The 17887-nt window shown below is 40.9% G+C and overlaps 1 protein-coding gene across 2 annotated transcripts; it reads left to right on the top strand.

Annotated features, from left to right (window-relative positions):
• The first annotated feature begins 7206 nt into the window (after positions 1–7206).
• Positions 7207–17379, top strand: LOC121277211 (programmed cell death 1 ligand 2-like). 2 transcript variants are annotated; one of them, XM_041186368.1, is made up of 6 exons: positions 7207–7719; positions 10936–11004; positions 11972–12331; positions 12781–13059; positions 14022–14168; positions 15887–17379. In XM_041186368.1, exons 2-6 carry the CDS (start codon positions 10950–10952, stop codon positions 15922–15924), a joined length of 879 nt encoding a protein of 292 aa, XP_041042302.1. In that variant the 5' UTR covers positions 7207–7719; positions 10936–10949; the 3' UTR covers positions 15925–17379. The 2 variants fall into 2 exon arrangements, with proteins under 2 accessions (XP_041042302.1, XP_041042301.1); XM_041186367.1 differs by lacking the exon at positions 7207–7719 and adding an exon at positions 7791–8000.
• Positions 17380–17887: the final 508 nt, after the last annotated feature.

Below are 17887 nucleotides of genomic sequence, written 5' to 3'. Positions count from 1 at the left end.
ACAGAAGTCCCAGGCTTTGACCATCTCCAACAAAAGAGAACCTAACCATCTCCTCTTGACATTCCATGGAATTACCATTGCTGCCAGCCCTAGTATCAACATCCTGGGTATCACCATTGACCAGAAAATGAACTAAATCACCATATAAATACTGGGCTACAAGATCAGATCAGAGGTTGGGAATTCTGCAGAAACGTTGCATCTCCTGTCTCCTCAAAGCCTGCCAACCATCTATAAGGCACAAGTCAGGAACATGACTGAAAGTTCCCCTAGTGCCTAGATAAATGAAACTGTAAGAACACTCAAGAATCTTGACAACATCCAGGACAAAGCAGCCTGACTGCTTGGCATCCCATCCACCACTTAAAACAGTCACTTCTTTCACCCCAGGCACACCATGGTACCAATGTGTACCATCTCCAAGATGCTCTGCAGCAACTTACCAAGGCTCTTTCAACAGCATCTTCCAAAATTGCGAACTCTATCACTCTGAAGAACAAGGGCAGAAAGTGGATGAGAACACTACCACCTGCAAGTTCCCCTCCAACTCACACACCATCCTGACTTGGAAATATATCACCACTGTCACTGGGTCATAATCCTGGGACTCCCTCTCTAAAAACACTGTGAATGTACTTGCGGAAGGCAGTTCATCATCTTCTCAAGGGCAATTAGGGAAAGGCAATAAATGCTAACCTTGCCAGTGATGCTGACATCCCATTAATCAATAAAAAAAAGGTTAAACATGGATAGACAGGTGGTGAAGGATAGAACACAGAAGTCTTTATTTGCTTATTAGTTTTTATTTACAGATACATATTACATAACATGCACCTCCAAGACCAAGAACAACAGCAAACTTTCAATTTGCACCAATCTCTTTGAGAACAAGTGTGTCCCCAATTAATACCCTCAATCCAAATGCAATTTATATTCCCTACTGTAATTTCTCGGCTGCATTTGTAATATTATTTTCCTGCCAATTTGTAATACCTGCCTATAGGCACAAGGAGCTCTTTCAGTCCTCTTTCACCAAAACCTCTTCCTTATTATTTTTATTATAAAACGGCGATTTTTTTTTGCTTCAGCACCCAAGCTGGATTTGCAGCATTTCCTTAAGATTTGCTATAGATGCAAATACCTTAGTTATTTGTTTAAGCTTCTCTTTGCTTCTTAAAATCCCTGTTCTCTTTCCTTGGAATTATTTGGTAATAAAAGATATTGCTTTCTCCTGCTTCACTTCCTGCCTGCAGACCACTTGAAGATAAAAGAGTAACCTGCGGCATGCAGCTGTCTTTGTGCATCCTCCCTATGGGCAGCAAAGCATTGCCTCAACGCCTCCTCACAATGTCATGAGCAGGATCGTCATAATTTACCCTGAGGCAAGTTGCAATATATCCACCTGACAATGCGCATTGTACACTCCACTGTTCTGCAACATTGGACTAGTCCCATGTTGTGTTCAGAATTCCTTAAATTTCAAGTAACAACAGTGGAAACTCCTCTAGAGAACATGAGATCCTGAGAAATTACCTGTGAATGCATAGTTGTTGTATTCAGTGAGGCAGCAGTTACCTAACAGGTTCTGCACTCTGGGATTCCACATGAGGGAAGTGGTCTATTTCTGCACTGTTGAAACTGAAGTAGATGTAGCAGCAGATGTCATCATGGGACGGACTTATAACTTACAAGCAGCACTTCTGGATTTCCCATTCTCATCCTCACCACCCCCACACACCCCCCAACCCACCCTAAGAGCTTCATCCTTGAGGTAACAGTTTTTACCTGCTTGCTTTCGATGATGCATTTCAAATGATGGAAAGCGGTGGTATGCTTCTAAAAAGTTTACTATTTGTGTCGGTATACATTTTTATATATGTGAGAATTTAGGGACATAAGCAGGTCGTTCAGCCGCTCGAGTTGTTCAATTGGATCATGGCAAGTCAGTATCTTAATCATATTTACTATCCCTTAATATACTTACCTAACAAAAACCTATCCACCTCAGTTTTGATATTTTCAAACTTCCATAGCTTTTTTTTCTGGGAGAATTCCAGATTTCCCCCCACCCTCTGTGTGAAGAGCTGCATCCTAAATGGCCTAGTTCTAATTTCAATGTTAACGATGTGGACTCTTCCACCAGAGAAAGTGGTTTCCCTTTGTCCGTCCCATTAAATCATATTACCAACTTAAACACCTCAGTTAGGCCACCCCTTCATCTCCTGTACTCTAGGGAACACAAGCCCAGTTTATGAAACTTGTCCTCGTAATTTAGTGAACTAAGTAATAAGGGTGGTCCTCAGCTAAAAGGTGAGTGCACTGGGAATCTCAAGATGTTGCATTGCCCAATGACACATTTTTTGAGGTTTCCCCTAGTGGAAGGGTTTATGTAATTTATCAGCACGTGTGACAGATTTCCAGGAACAAAAACAAACCTGCGACATCAAATGGGAATTGTAGATTTTAGGGGAAAATACTGGAAAAGCGAAAGAAGTTGAAGTAGAAAAAAATTCTAAAAAAGAAATAAAATATTCTGACTAAGAAGTCTGCAGGACTTTTCCCTGCTTTTGCACTCAACTACATAGCAACAAGTATAAACCATGGTGTGTGTGCTAGGGAGTCAGATGATCAATCTGATACCTGAAGGTGGCACCAGCATGCACTACTAAGTTACAGATATGCCACCACATAGCAATGGCTCCTTTTCATTTAAATCACTGAAATCTAATTTAATAAACGATTAACTTGATAGCTGGTGCATTTTAACTTTTTCTTTCCCTTCCTTCCTATCCTAATAACCGTGACTCAAGTTCACTGTATTTGAGTGTTGGTGAAAAAAGAAACATATTGAAGCTCTTCGTCTTGTGCTCATCAGGACATTTCACAAGAATATTGATACTGTCAGTCACCATCGTTGGTGCATTCTACATGGCAATGTCTCTACCAATCAGAGTCCACTTGCCAACCAATCAGCATTCTTTTCTCATACAGTATAAAGTGTTGTTTTCCTCTTGTGTTGTGCTCTTGCGAAGTGTCCTGGTGAGTGCAAGATGAAAAGCTTCGACATGATTCTTTTTTCAGCAATGCTCAAGTTCTGTACTACCCAACAACTATTTCACTATATTCCCACAGAATCAGGCTGTACGCCAGTGCCCCATTCTAAGTAGCAATTTTTTTGTTTCTGAGCCTCCATGATTATTGTTGTTAAGTTATTCAGTGTATACTATAGAAGGAAATCTGTCCTTATCTGACATCAGCGGTGTTCGCTGGATAATCATGTGCAGGAGGCAGTCTGGCTGATATCTTTCCTTCCTCAGCCATGGTCTGTTAGCTGGGGATCCACTGCCCTGGGTGAAATCAGCTAATTCAACACAGGATGAACAGGGAGCCTTCAGGCCTGTACCCCAACCGTGCCATTGTGGAGGGCTTTTGTCTCCACTGCCTGGCGGTAACCTGACAGAAATAAAATTAATGCAGATTCTATGAAGGTCAGGTGATTCACTACTAGATTACCACCCAAATGGTGAAGACAGCAATAATCTACCCCAGTTGAGATTTGCTTTACTTTAAAAAAAATAGCTAATCCAGCTGGTTTTTCCCTTTTTCTCACGCATGTGGCCTCAAACAATGCAGCCGATATCAACTGGAAGTGTTTGTACTGTATTCAGTTGCAAACAGACATCGAGTTACTGTAACAGCGCATAGGGAATAATCTTGTGGTATTTCCTATTAAGTAACATAAAACAGTAGAAAATAGCACTGTAAGTTCTACCAAATTTCTTGTATTCAGCAGGATTACTACATGTGAGATTACTGTTCCCAATGCCTACCACAATGTTTATGTTTTTGGGAGTATTTATATTCCAAAACCACAGGGAATGTTGCTTCAATAGATGTCTTTCATTAGGTATGATGGAATTGTCTTAGGGTACAATAAATTAGTACCCTGGACTAAAGACACAGTGGCCGAGTTTGAATTTAACCATGTGGAATTATAAAATTCAGCCCTACCAAAGCAGCCTTAAACATGATTCCAATCAAAAAATCCATGGTTGATGCTTAAATAACCTCTAAAGTGGCCTAGTAAGCTATCCAATTGTCAAGGAAACTAGCTATGGGGGATAAATGTAACCTTGACAGCATAGCTCAATCCTAAGAAGAAATAAAATAAAAACTTTTTGCTTCCATGATATACCTGTTTCTGTGGAACAGAGACCAGATGTGACTTATATTCCAAGAGGAAGAGATGAATAACTGAATACAATAAACTGTTGTGGCAGAATTGGGAACTAGGAGGTGATAAGATGTCAGAAACATAGTTGATCCTGTTGGTGGGAATTAAGGGGTTAGAATGTTCAGGACAGAAAGGAAAAGCCGTGGAATGGGCACATAGCCAGGATTTCCTCTGTCCCCTCTTGCTCCACTGTTGTCATGGGGTTTCCATTGCACTTGTGATGAAATTCAGTGATGAGGCAGGAGCAACTCACAGGAAATTCCCATATAAATCAGAAACATCCGGAAAGCATAAACTGATAAGGCTAAGATAAGCCTCCCAATGCAATAATTGGGCAGCAAGAGTGTGGCACAATGATTTGGATGATAACTCAAAATGTCTGCTATAAGCCAGAAAAAAACCAGAAAGGAAGACTTATGCAAATGGATTATTTTAATAAATCCAACCCAATTTAAACTGAGAATATCCAGTTTAAAATCTAAGCTAGTAAAGAGGCTTTCTCATCTAATGTCACAGGGATGCCATAAGAGATTATTTGCATCTTGATCTGTTTTGCCAATTGCCTGCTACAGAGGCATTGCTATCCCAGAGTAACAATGGGCATAATTAGTGTTACGGACAGGAGCAGGGGTTAATTTAAACAGCCCTGATTTCTCCTCTCACCACCCGTCTGTAAATGGAAAAGTGTTTTAATTTGTTTCCCCTTTTATAAGTGGTGGCATTTTTCCCAGCCCCTAAGTTTTGATATGTTCCAATTTTCCATTAATAACCCCACAGCAAACTCAAGATAGGAGGAACTCAAAGGGTTAGTTTATTTGCATGCACACAAAACACGGTAGGGGAGTTGCTACATAGCTCCCTGTGCACCCACACAGTAAAAGGGGGACAGGGAAAGAAAGATTTACAGAGAAAAATGATCGCACAGAAAAGAATTATTGTTTCACATGAGTGCAGAGTCCAGAATCAAAGTCCAATGGTAAACTCCTTCACAGAGGTCAGCAGGCTGAACTGCAGCTGGATAATTCACTTTTCCTGTAGAGTTGACTTCCATGATGAGATAGGCACGCAGAGATGAATCAGGCTTGTAGCTGATGGTAGAAAAGGTCTAGTAGAAACAGTGTAGATGGGCCAGGTATTCAGCCTGGCAGAGGCCCTTTTTTGTGCTGCTGACTTGGCTGCATGCCTGCTGAACTAAAAATCTAAATGACGCGTGGTGACGTCGGGATACCCACCTGACATCACCAAGCGTCATTTTATGCCAGTTATATATTGGGAATACTGAAGCCATTATCTTTGGATCCCGTCACAAATTCCATTCCCTAAGCACCACTTCCATCCCACTGTCTGACACTGAACCAGCCTGTTCAGAAACTTAATGTCATATTTGACCCAAGGTGACCTGCCCACCACTTATCCATGACATCACTAAGACAGCCCATTCTCAAATAATATAAAAGCAAAATACTGTGGATGCTGGAAATCTGAAATAAGAACAGAAAATGCTGGAAAAACTCTGCAGGTCTGGCAGCATCTGTGAAGAGGGAATCAGAGTTAACGTTTCAAGTCTGTATGGCCCTTCTTCAAAGCTAAAGAGAAGTAAAAAATATGATGGATTTTATACTTATATGTTTAAGAGGGGGTGGAGCAGGGGGAACGAAATAGAAGGTTAAGGATAGCAAGGATAGGTGACAGCTAAGGAGAGATTGACAAAGATGTCATGGACACAAGACAGAGGGAGTGTGAATAGTAGCAGTAAAGAGTAAAGAAAATGCTGAGAGTGGCATAAAGGTAAGATAGCAGAAGGTGTTAATAGCAGAACAAGGGTCAGCACTTGTGAAGGCACAACTTAGAAACAAGTGACAGATGGCCCTGTTTGTGGGGGTGGGGGGGCGTGGTTGGGGAAAAAGGTTAAAAAAATGAACAAATAAAAGAATAAAATAAAATTTAAACAATAAATAAAATAAATGAATAAATAAAATTGGATTTTAAAAAGGGGTTAAGATGGAGGACAGCGTTCATGGTTTGAAGTTGTTGAACTCAATGTTAAGTCCGGAAGGCTGTAAAGTGCTTAATCAGAAGATGAGGTGCTGTTCCTCCGGTTTGCGTTGGGCTTCACTGGAACATTGCAGCAGGCCAAGAATGGACATGTGGGCATGAGAGCAGGGTGGTGTGTTGACATGGCAGGACTGGAAGGTCTGAGTCATGCATGCAGACTGAGTGAAGGTGTTCCACAAAGTGGTCACCCAGTCTGCGTTTAGTCTCCCCAGTGTAGAGGAGACTACATTGGGAGCAGCAAATACAGTAGACCAAGTTGAAGGAGATGCAAGTGAAGCACTGCTTCACCTGAAAGGAGTTTATAATTCTCATCCCTGTTTTCCAATCCCTCCATGAGCTTGCACCTCCCTATTTCTGTAATCTCCTCCAGGCCCACAATTCTGCAAGGTATCTACACTCCTTTAATCCTGTCCTCTTCAGCAGCTCAATCGTTTTCTTTTGGAAAAATATACTTTATTCATAAAATATGACTGCCCAATCGTTATTTGTCATGGCTTTAGCCTTGGCCCTGAGCTCTGGAATTCCCTTCTTAAACCTCTCGGCCTCCCTACCTCTCTTCCCTTACTTTAAGGTGCCCCTTAAAACCGACTTCTTTTGACCAAGATTTTGGCCCCTTTTTTCTAAAATCGCCTTACGGGGTTTGGTGTTGAACTTCGCTCTTTAACACTTCTGTGAAGCCTTGGGATGTTTTATTTATGTAAAAGGCGCTAGATAAATGCAGGTTATTGTTATCGCGGCAGGGATCATTTTGTGGGGTGCTCCCTGAGCCAACTTGGTGTTTTTAATGCCTCCCGTGAGCTGGATGACCACGACTGGACATAGTACTCCAGGCGTGGGGGTGGGGGGTGGACCGTAAAGTTTTAACATTTCCTTTTGAAAGCTGTACGTGATCAGGCATTGGTGGGTGATCAAACAGTTAAGTGCAGTCTTCACCCTGTTCGTGAGGGTGGCCAGTAACTGGAAGGCTTCCCTCTGACTTGCTCATTCTCATGTCGGTCACTCAGCGGCCAAAAGATGTATTATTAATGAAATCCTCGGCGGTGAGCCTGCCGAAACGGGAGATTGATTGATACTCGAAGCGACAACTTGGGAATCAGCGACCGCCCCCGTCCCTCTCCCGCCTTCACTGCCGAGAAATCGACTACTTCCAGACAAGGCTTCACATCATAAGGAAAGCGAAGCTTTGCCGCTCGAAAAGACCCTTTAACCCCTTAAGGATGAAATCATATTTCGTGTTATTCTCGGATTTAGGTCTTGAGGGACCGGCAGCCAGCAATGTATTAGATAAAGACACGAGCGCTCAACATTAATTTGTTGTTTCATCGCCAAGGCGGGAGCCGGAGGGCAGGGATGATGAAGGGTCATGAGGACTCGAAACGTCAACTCTTTTCTTCTCCGCCGATGCTGCCAGACCTGCTGAGTTTTTCCAGGTAATTCTGTTTTTGTTTTGGATTTCCAGCATCCGCAGTTTTTTTTGTTTTTAGCAGGAATGATTTTCCCACTCTGGTTGCTGGAGTCGGGGCTTCTGTGAGAATAATTACTGGAATGAAAAAAAACACCAGCAGCACGTGAACGGAAGTGTAGCGATTCGAAACGATGACACACAGGGGAATTTCTATGTCAACACTATATAGAGACTGTAGCCTCAGTACATTATTGTACATTTACTGATAGAACAGCTCACTAGCTGGCAAACAAAGCGGAGATTCAGGTAAGACAAGGCAGCTTACTGCTAACCCGCATGTCCTGGATGTTGACTTTGGCGTGTTTTTGTTTTGTTCTGTTCATTTTCAAGTCAAAACTAGTTGGGAACACATTAAAGGGAGCAAGCAGGGGAATGGAATTCGTCTGAAGTGGTTAATGACAGGAACATAATCCTAGCTTTATGACGTTACTGAAATTAACATTTAGACTGCCTGTACAGTTTTTAAACAGGACGTGAATAAGAGTTGATGTTGTCGAGTCTGTGCATTGTTACATTGTGAGGACGGGTGGCTGGAAATCTGTGCTCCCCATTCGCATTCTTGCTGACAGTTTTCTGCATACACCATTGTTGCAACGTCTTCACCTGGCTCTCCAAATGAGCACATTTTCTAAACTTTCTTGATAATACCTAATTGCACAGTTCTGTGCATCCTTACATGGTTGGTAGTTAGGGACATGCATATTGACTTCAGTCTTCCTAATTTGTTAGCTTTCTTATTGGATGTGTTTGATTGATTCCTGTGACTGATAGTATTCCTACTTGCTTAGAGCCATGCATTAGTTTTGATAAACCTTAAACAGGATTATTGACCATAGTTGGTATTTCATTTAAAGGAAGTTTGCCTTTTTATTCTACTTGTAGTAATGAAATTTTTTGATTAAATCTAGAGTAATGTCCCATTAGTTAATCCATTAGTTTACATGTCATTATCCAACAAGGTTGTGGCGAAAAGTAACATTTTTTAACGCAAACCTTTACCTTCAATATAAAACTGAAATTCTAATTGTCAAATAATGGATATCAGAGTAGAGGAGAAGAATTTAGTTCTTGTAGTTTAGATGTATAAATGTCTGGAGCTTGACTTTTCTCATCAATGACATCTAAACCTGATTAGGTACTGTCCTGTAAACTTTCAGACCAGTTCTACATTTGAGCAGTCTTTTCACAGACCAGAATGATAAGGCTGAATGAATCTGAGGCACAAGTCTGTGTTTGTATAGTGTTTAAATAGAATCTCCCCAGCCTTTTCCACCGCCTTTTAAAATCTGTGTTTAGCACTGGTTACTTAAATATTTACTGTATTGTAACTTATTTATAGTTCTTTCCCTTTGAACATACGTAGCAGACTCCCTGAGGGAAATCTGAGAGTGTATGCCTTGGGTTGCATATGTTACCCTATGTTTCAGTAACACTGCACTGGAATGCATTCCTAACAATTTGAACATGCGAATGCCGCAAGTCACACCAGAATTTATATTTTGACTAAAAGTACTGTTTTTGTAGAAATTAAATAGTTATAGTCCAGAGCAAGGTTATAAGGCAATAGTTGAGAATACATATAGTACTGTAGGTACAGTTAAATGTCCAGGTCCTATCATTTAACATGTATCTTAATCCACATTTTTTTTTATTCATTCACGGGATGTGGGCTTCGCTGGCTGGGCCAGCATTTATTGCCCATCCCTAGTTGCCCTTGAGAAGGTGGTGGTGAGCTGCCTTTTTGAACTGCTCCAGTCCATGTGGTGTAAGTACACCCACAGTACGGTTAGGAAGGGAGGTCCAGGATTGTTACCCAGTGACAGTGAAGGAATGGCAATATATTTCCAAGTCAGGATGGTGAGTGACTTGGAGGGGAACTTCCAAGTGGCAATGTTCCCATCTATCTGCTGCCCTTGTCCTTCCAGATGGTAGTGGTCGTGGGTTTGGAAGGTGCTGTCTAAGGATCATTGGTGAATTCCTGCAGTGCTTCTTGTAGATGGTACACATGTTGCTACTGTGTGCTGGTGATGGAGGAAGTGAATATTATCTACTTTGATGACAAGTACCATCAAATGATATAATTCACTGGGATGTTTAGATCTGAGATTAAATGTTCCTGATGTATTAAATTACTAATTTAGTCTCTTCAATATGTGAGTATATATTTTTGTTCATTAAAAGATATTAAATTAGTAGGAACAAATGTACTGACTGCTTTACTGTCTTTCCATACTTTGAAATTGAAGTTACATTTTTACAGTTGTATTTCTAACACAGGGTTGAGTTGATTTTTGATAAATTTCAAACCTGTGTGGGGTACCATGTTGGCTCATGTGCTTCCTGTCCTTGCACTCAGAACTCTTCCCTTCTCCCCCTCACTCTCAAAACTTTGTGGCCCACACCCATGCTGCTCTCACAGTTCTGTGACCGCCCTCACCGCCACCCCCACTCTCTTCACCTCGCTGTTGGCTTGGCTGGGCTGGAGGAGTATCAATATTCCTACCTAAGTGGAGTTTTAAACCAATGGGATGGGTTATTGCCATTTGTGGGTCTTTGGTCCTTAACCTTGCCTGTTGTGGAGAACATCTGTATTTGGCACCCACATCAATGATGCTTCTGAAGCTCCAGATAGAATCTGTGTATGATGTAATTTAATTATCATTAGTTTTGATTGTCTGTTATATTTAATTCTATACAGCCAAGATTGAATGATGTGGATTATAATGTTAGATTCATACTCAAGAATGTGCCATTTATGTAGCTTGTTTTGAAGGAGTTGCTGTGGTTCTGTTTGTTTTCAGTTAATATAGTTTGAGTTGAACTTTAGATATCAAATCAGTTCGATAAAACAAATGTAGGCCCATGACAGGTAAATAGAGTAGTTCCTGAACACATGGTACTGTACACAGTCAGGAGAAGGGGAGGTGATTAAAGCACAGAGCGATATTTGAGTGTTCTTATGAACTCAAACTTGCCCATTCCAGAGCACAATCTTTCCTGTTGCAATCATGAGTAAAGTGTCTACTTGTTGATATTAATAGCTATAGTATCAGCCAACCAATTAAGAATACAGGGAGGTCTTAAAAGAGCTTAATGTTTATTCAGTAACCAATCATATCAAAAAGCTAACCACTCATCTATGAAATATAATTTAATTTAAAAATACATGTTTATGTTTCAGATAACTTCAGAAAGATGAAGATTATATCGTTAGTGCTTCTACTGGGAGCTCAACTACCCATGGTGACAGGTATGATGCCAAACACTGAGCTAAATAAGAACTTTACTATTTCAGCAATAAATCAGTGTAAAACATAAATGCATGTTGGAGCTATTAATGAACCATTAGAACTTGCTAAAGTGCCCTGTGTTGAACCACCAGTAGATAACTGATTCAAACTTTTCAACCAATTGTCATTGAATCCTTTCATAGGCCTCCGAGCCAACAAAGACCAGATGTCACAGCCCTGAGAGGATGTAGTTCTGTGACTTCTGAGTCAAACAGACTAAAAGGGTCTGGGTTTGATGTGCAATGAATGCAGAATTAGCTGATTTTCAGATAATGTATGGGTACAAATTGAATTCAGCATTCCTGGGTTGGTGAAGAGCAAGTTGGAGGGTGCGCCAACCACTAATGACCATCTGGAAGGGCATGTGCGTAGATCAGGTGAGAATAGAACAGTAATTTCCTCATGCCAACCCACAGCCACAGAGGCTACTGACACTCAACTGCCTAGGCTGAGGAAAAGCTGATAACAAATGTGAAAATGTCATGTGTGTTTGCTTGTGACTCCTCCTCCATGCTTAGTTATCACATTGGAGTTGGAAGGCACAGATTATATTTCCTAAAGGAGTTCTCAGGCCAGGGAGAAACTTGTTCTATTCTAGGTGATCCTAATTACTCACCGATACCCTGTGTAATTTAATCTAGATTCCTGGATTCTGTTTTCACACCTTGGGCACTAAAATTTCAGCCCCCATTCTCCAGGTCAAATGTGAGTCGTTAGCTTAGATTAACTAATGGGGTGAATTTCCACGGGTTTTCTCCTGATCGCCCACCATGGAAACCTTATGAAAACTGTGTATACAGTATTAATGGCATTTTTCAGGTTTGTCTGCTGATGTTATGGCAGCAGTCAGGAGGACCACCACAGAAGTTCACCCCCTAGATGTCTATGTCTAAAACCATTGAGTAACACCATGTTCTGTCATTCCAGCTATTTTTATGGTCACGGCTCCCAGATCATCCTACAGTGCATCCTATGGGAATAACATTACTATGGAATGTAGATTTCCAGTTAAATCCAACTTCAATACAAACCAGATAAAGGTGTACTGGCATCACATGCTGAGCAATGGAAATTCTAAATTAGTCTATAAACTGTTCAATGGGGCACCAGCTCTTCAGGAGCTGCCTCAGGAATACAGCGAACGAGTGTTCATGTTGCTAGATGAACTCCGCAGTGGCCGTGCAGTGCTGGAAATCAGCCAAGTCAGAGTTTCTGATGCAGGGACCTACCGCTGTGTTATTGATCTCAATGGAGTGGATTATAAAGAGACTGCACTGGAAGTCACAGGTGAGCAACTTTTTCCTCCTTCCTTGGCCAACAGCTGATGGATTAGTTCAAATTAGATTTAAATTGTTCTCAGAGTGTACCAAAGTGTGATGTTGCATCTGTAAACTCCTGCACAATGAAACAGAACAGAGGCAGAGGCTTCCACAAAGGACAGGATGAACATCCACCATTTTGGGCAATATTTGTGACCTACATTCAGCTGTAAAGTGGAAGTTCGGGAATAGGTTTCCAGTCTGACCTCTCAGGGCGGGTTAGTAGATAATAGGTGAAAGCTTAACATGGGAAAGTAAGAAAATAGCAATAGAGAAGAAAATCCTGCACTGGTTTAAATAGAAACGCCTTGTATGCTACACAGTTAAATCTTGCTGCAAAACATAAACAGTAACTGCAGGACTTCAGCGGGCTTAGAAACACAGCAGGTTAGATCACTCTGTGACTTTATTTTACAGCTTCTTACAAAGACATAGAGACCATCAAAACAAAGGAAAGGAAAGAGACAGAGTTTGTTTGTCAGTCTGCAGGGTACCCTTTAGCTGAGGTTGTCTGGTATTATGCAAATGGATCTGACATCAACGAAACAGCAAATACCACCCACTTCACTGGAACCAATGGATTGTACAATATCCGAAGTGTACTTAGAATAAAAGCAGAGAACAATGATGCTTATTTGTGTATATTCTGGAACAAGGAACTTAACATGAATACATCAGCTATTTTACAAAGTAAAGGTAGGTCACTTTCGTTCATTGTTTGTTCAATGGCATTTCAGCAATATTTAAGGAATTTGTGAAGCTGACATTTGTGATAGACATTTCAATGCAATGTACAACCACACTTTGATCAAAATAGTTTTCTTAGTACTTTTTCTTTGCACAGTAGACTTATAAATGCAAGCATGTAAGGTAATACAGTTTGTACAATAAAACAATGTGTAAGAACAGTAAGATGCAAATGCAAATTAAATCTGATTGGAGGATAGCTTATTTCTTCCCATTACATCATGTGAACCTTGTGTCACCTCTTGTTAGAAGAAACTAAATGCCATTTTGAAAATCTCCAACATAGTGGTTTGGCTATAAGTTAATTGACCTGTGTTGACTCCAGCACTGCAGCCTTTGCTGGGTGGTCAAATGAATATTTGGCTCTTTCCTTCTATACTAAGGCTTACATCAATAATGGAGCAAAAGTTAACATGCTAGAAATAGTCCTGGTGTTAACATTGTCATAAGGATGTTGGCAACCCCATATAAGCACAGCTCAGTGGTACGCTATGTAGTTTGCCACATGAGAGCAGAATACTGATTTGGAGCTATAATCCCTCAGCTTGTGAGTTTCTGATCTCTGTAGGCATGTCAGAAAAGCAGTTTCATGTAGATGCTGAGAATGAACCAATAACTGAAAGAAACAATCACATAAACACTAGTCACACTACTTTAAGTAGATATTTTTAAAACAAAAATAACTAGCACCTTTTAGTGTAGTAAAATGTCCCAAGCCACTTCAAGAGTATGACCAAATAAAATTTCCTAAAATATAGGTAGGACACAAGTACACAACTTTAGTTACGTGCGTGTATGTCTGCTTGTTTCTACTCACTATAACTATTGATTTCTATTGTAATATATTATAATGTTGGCTTGTAAACTAGCCTGATGCATACACATTTTAATTACCACTGCTTAACCTTTAGAAATGGAAGAGACAGATGAAAAAATTGATGTGTTGCTTTCAACAAAGAGGGGTTACCTCATTGTGGCAATCGCTGTCCCTGTAACAATCCTACTTGGAGTCATTATGATCGTGTCATTCATACTAAAATCAAAGCAGACTCAGCAAGGTAAATCATTGCTGTATTTGGTGGATCTGTTGCGTTATGACGTGCAATTTTAATAGTCATGGAATTGAGAATTATAAAGCATTAAAAATGCCCTATCCATATTTTTGAAGTTTTATCTATGTACTAATAGTGTCGTTTTTTGCTTAATCATTTGTGTCAGTTGAGCTTTTCTTCGTTTAAATGTTTGTGTCTGGGTTTTCCCTTCGTCCGTCAATCTAATAGTGAAAACAAGGATGGGAAGAAAAGGTAAAATGTAAAATCTCATTTGTTGCTGCTCAATGACATTTTCCCAATCCCCTTTGGCAAGCAAATCCCTTTGTGAGAAACTTAAATTTGTAAAAAAAAATGTAAAATCAGCAAACTTGTGAAATTAATTTTCAGGCAGCTGAATGAAAAACACCATTCCAGTAAGATAAAATGTTCCTGTCCCATTTTTGTATCAGGAAAGTGGGTGTCCTAAATAAAGAACCCAGACTCCTGATTGTTGCTCTGCATTGGCTTGGCTGATCTCGGCCAAGGCAGAGCTAGGGTTATTTTCATTGGCCTCAGTACCTTTTTGATCATGGTGTTAGGGGTAAGGTGGGGAAACCAGGCAGGATTCCTGCTCTTGATTGCTTTCCAGTGAGCCTCATCAGGAAAGTACACTTGTGGGAATATAGGGCAAGGACATTACTATGCTTTTCTGCAATGCCCTGCTCAGTTAAGTGGCCAGTTGAAATTCTTCCTGCACTCTAGCATGAGAAATGGCTATCGGAAGGCTGATGGCGCCAGTGACATCAAACTCTGCCAGGAATCAGCATAAGGAGGGAAGTGAGGAAGAACTTGACTCAACCTTTTGTTAGTTAGTTTTTGTGGTTCAGGCACTGTGGTAGTAAAACTTGAAATTCATTGGAGATGCAAAAGGGGTGGTAGCAGCTCAGCTGGACCATATACATCCATCATTGAGTTGTCAATAGAAAGGAACATTGGGCAATCTATAGCAGGCGGCCAATCAGTAAACACCCATTTTTCCCCTTCGCGAAAATTGGATTTTACTCCCCCATCCCCACCAATCACTCCCTCCATGTGAATGAGGTCCACATCATGGCTTTACAAATAGCATTGTGTTGTTTCTGCCTTTGTAGTTGTCATGGATCCCATGATCGCACCTGCAGAAACGGAATGTGAACCCCCTTAAACATTGAAAATGTGGGACTAAAATAGGCAGAAAAGTTTTAGAATGGCAGCTTGTTGAAGCCAAAGGTAGGTGGGCTATTATTCTACTCTGAGGGTTGAGCAACCTGGTAGAAAAATCACAGTCAAATGGCTTTCCGATCTCTCAATTGGCACCAAAGATAGCTTTCTTGGTAGTAGAGCACTGAGGGATTTGCAAGTGCACTGAACTAATTGCGTTATCATTCCTGATGTTGCAGTTACATAATAAAGGACTGCAACCTTCTTAAACATTGATCAAAGGAGGGCTAGAAATGTCCTATAACATAATACAAGAGATAAGGTGAGCCACTGAATGAATAAACTAAGATAGCTTAAATAATATCTTGATTATTTAGAATCCCCAGGATATATAAATGAGGTACAGACTACAGTATCATTTTAACATATTGATGCAAAATCTTCCATTAATTTATGTATTGCCCTTGTTTGACTGTATTGTATGACAGGCAAATGTGAGTTAAATAACTGTACTCAACATTTGCATGTTTTCTCCTTGTAATTAGGCAAGATAAAGATCTCGGAAACCAGCTTGCTAATATGAAACCTTCACTGTCAGAATTGGAAAGAATGCTTTCAATCCTAAAACCTGTGGTTTGCTTTGGAACCTGAGAATTGTGTATACTTCTACGAGATGAGCTGACTGTCCAAGGCCACACAAAGTCTCATCGGTTTGTTGCTGTACGGTGAACGTGGCTTTCAAGATGAGCCAACAGCCACTTAATTATCCAGCATCCTGTTCGCCATGCACATTGTCCTGGTCAGACTTCAGCCACAAATGTGTGAATATGCTCTTTGTTTTTTGAGTCCGGTGATATGGTGACAGAATTAGTTATGCAATTCACTGAAATCTGTAACTTAACCTCTAGGACTGGATCCAGATACTCAATATTATGCATGCTTGGAGTAATTCCAGCAGCTTCACGCATCTGTCAAGTGCCCAAGTTTCACGTCTGGACTGCTTTTTGTTACTGAGGAACCACAGCTTTGCCTGGCAGTGGATGACAAAGGAAAACTTCGGCAACATTCTTAAATTCAGCTTGGCATTCTGGACATAAAACCTTTTTACTGAAGGGGAAAACAAATCCCTGTTAGGGATATAAACAGCCAAAGATTACTGAAACTAGTCAGCTGGGAAAGTTCAAAGGGGTTTTAAGGAAGAGGAATTTCTTACCAAGTATTGTTTGAAGCCACAGTTGCAGCATGTGGATTTATTTTATAATTGTGATCCAGTTCAGAATCAAAGGAGTATCTCTGCCATATCACAGTAATACAGGCGTTTTAAACTGCTGCGTTAGTGCTGAGAATTTTTTAAAATCACATTGTTTAACATGTTAGGGAGAAGAAGTGAAGCAGAAGAAATCTTGTTCTAAATTTTAGCATTTAGCACTCCATCTTCTAAATCTCCAAAGCTGGAGTTTAGATTTGAATGTGCTTCTTGTATCTACCTCTACATTTTTGTTACTCTTTTTCTCCCTTGCAAGGTTTTATGTGACCATTTCCAGCCATGAGACTTTTGAGACCTCCAGCACTCAGTTCTCAATCAGTGCCACAGTGAAACCATGGGTGCTCAATTTTGGAGATTTGTCTCCACCCCTTTCAGCGAATCTCAAAAATATTTACATTGCTCAACTCCTAAGCTTGAAGATTGTTCAGAACCACCCACTCAACCAGGGGAGAGGCTTCAGAAGAAGACACATAGCAAAGGTTTAAAAAAGAGAATACTTCTGCTATGAGATCACTATTTGAGCCATCAACAATGACATCTTCAGGACTGTGAGCCAAAATCTGGCAGTTCTGGCAGAGGCAGAGTGGAGCGCTATGTTTAGAAAGAGTAGCAAAAGAATATGGCCTAGTTTCATGCACTAAAATATCTCAATAGACATTGTTTAGAATTGTCAATAAAAGACATTTAGAGCCAAGTAAACAAATATATGGGAAGCATTTTCCCGTCAGCGAGCGGAGGGGCGTGGCCTGCTCGCCAACGCATAAAATGACGCATGGTGACGTCGGGCAGGCATCCCGACATCATCACACGTCACTTAGATTTTCAGTTGCGCCGGCCGAACTGTCAAAGGCCTATTAAAAAGTAATTAAAGCATTTAAATCAGCTGCCTATCCAATCTTAAGGTTGGCGGGCAGGCAAAGAGCCCATGCGGCCTTCGCATATTTCATGGAACCTCATCCACGGGCGGGATGAGATCTCATGACGTGTTTAAAAAATCAGTAAAATTTTTTCCAAAATTTCATTAACATGTCCCAGCTCATGTGACACTGTCACGTGAGGGGGCATGTTTAAAAATCCTTAATTTTAAAGTTTAAGACTGAAACAGATCTCCCTGAGGCAGCTCAGGGAGATCCCTGCGCTCTTTTGCGCGCATCACGATGGGTGTGCCTTCATTGGCCCGCCCATGTAAAATGGCAGTGTGCACCCGATCGGGGGCGCCGACCGGGTTCACGCTCACTCCCGCCTGCCCCTACACAACACCCCCCCCAACGGGGGGGAA

Source organism: Carcharodon carcharias, chromosome 4 (genome assembly GCF_017639515.1).
Source record: "Carcharodon carcharias isolate sCarCar2 chromosome 4, sCarCar2.pri, whole genome shotgun sequence".
NCBI classification, from domain to species: Eukaryota; Metazoa; Chordata; class Chondrichthyes; order Lamniformes; family Lamnidae; genus Carcharodon; species Carcharodon carcharias.
Note: the sequence above shows the minus strand (reverse complement) of the source record. Positions and strands in the feature narration are given on the sequence as shown.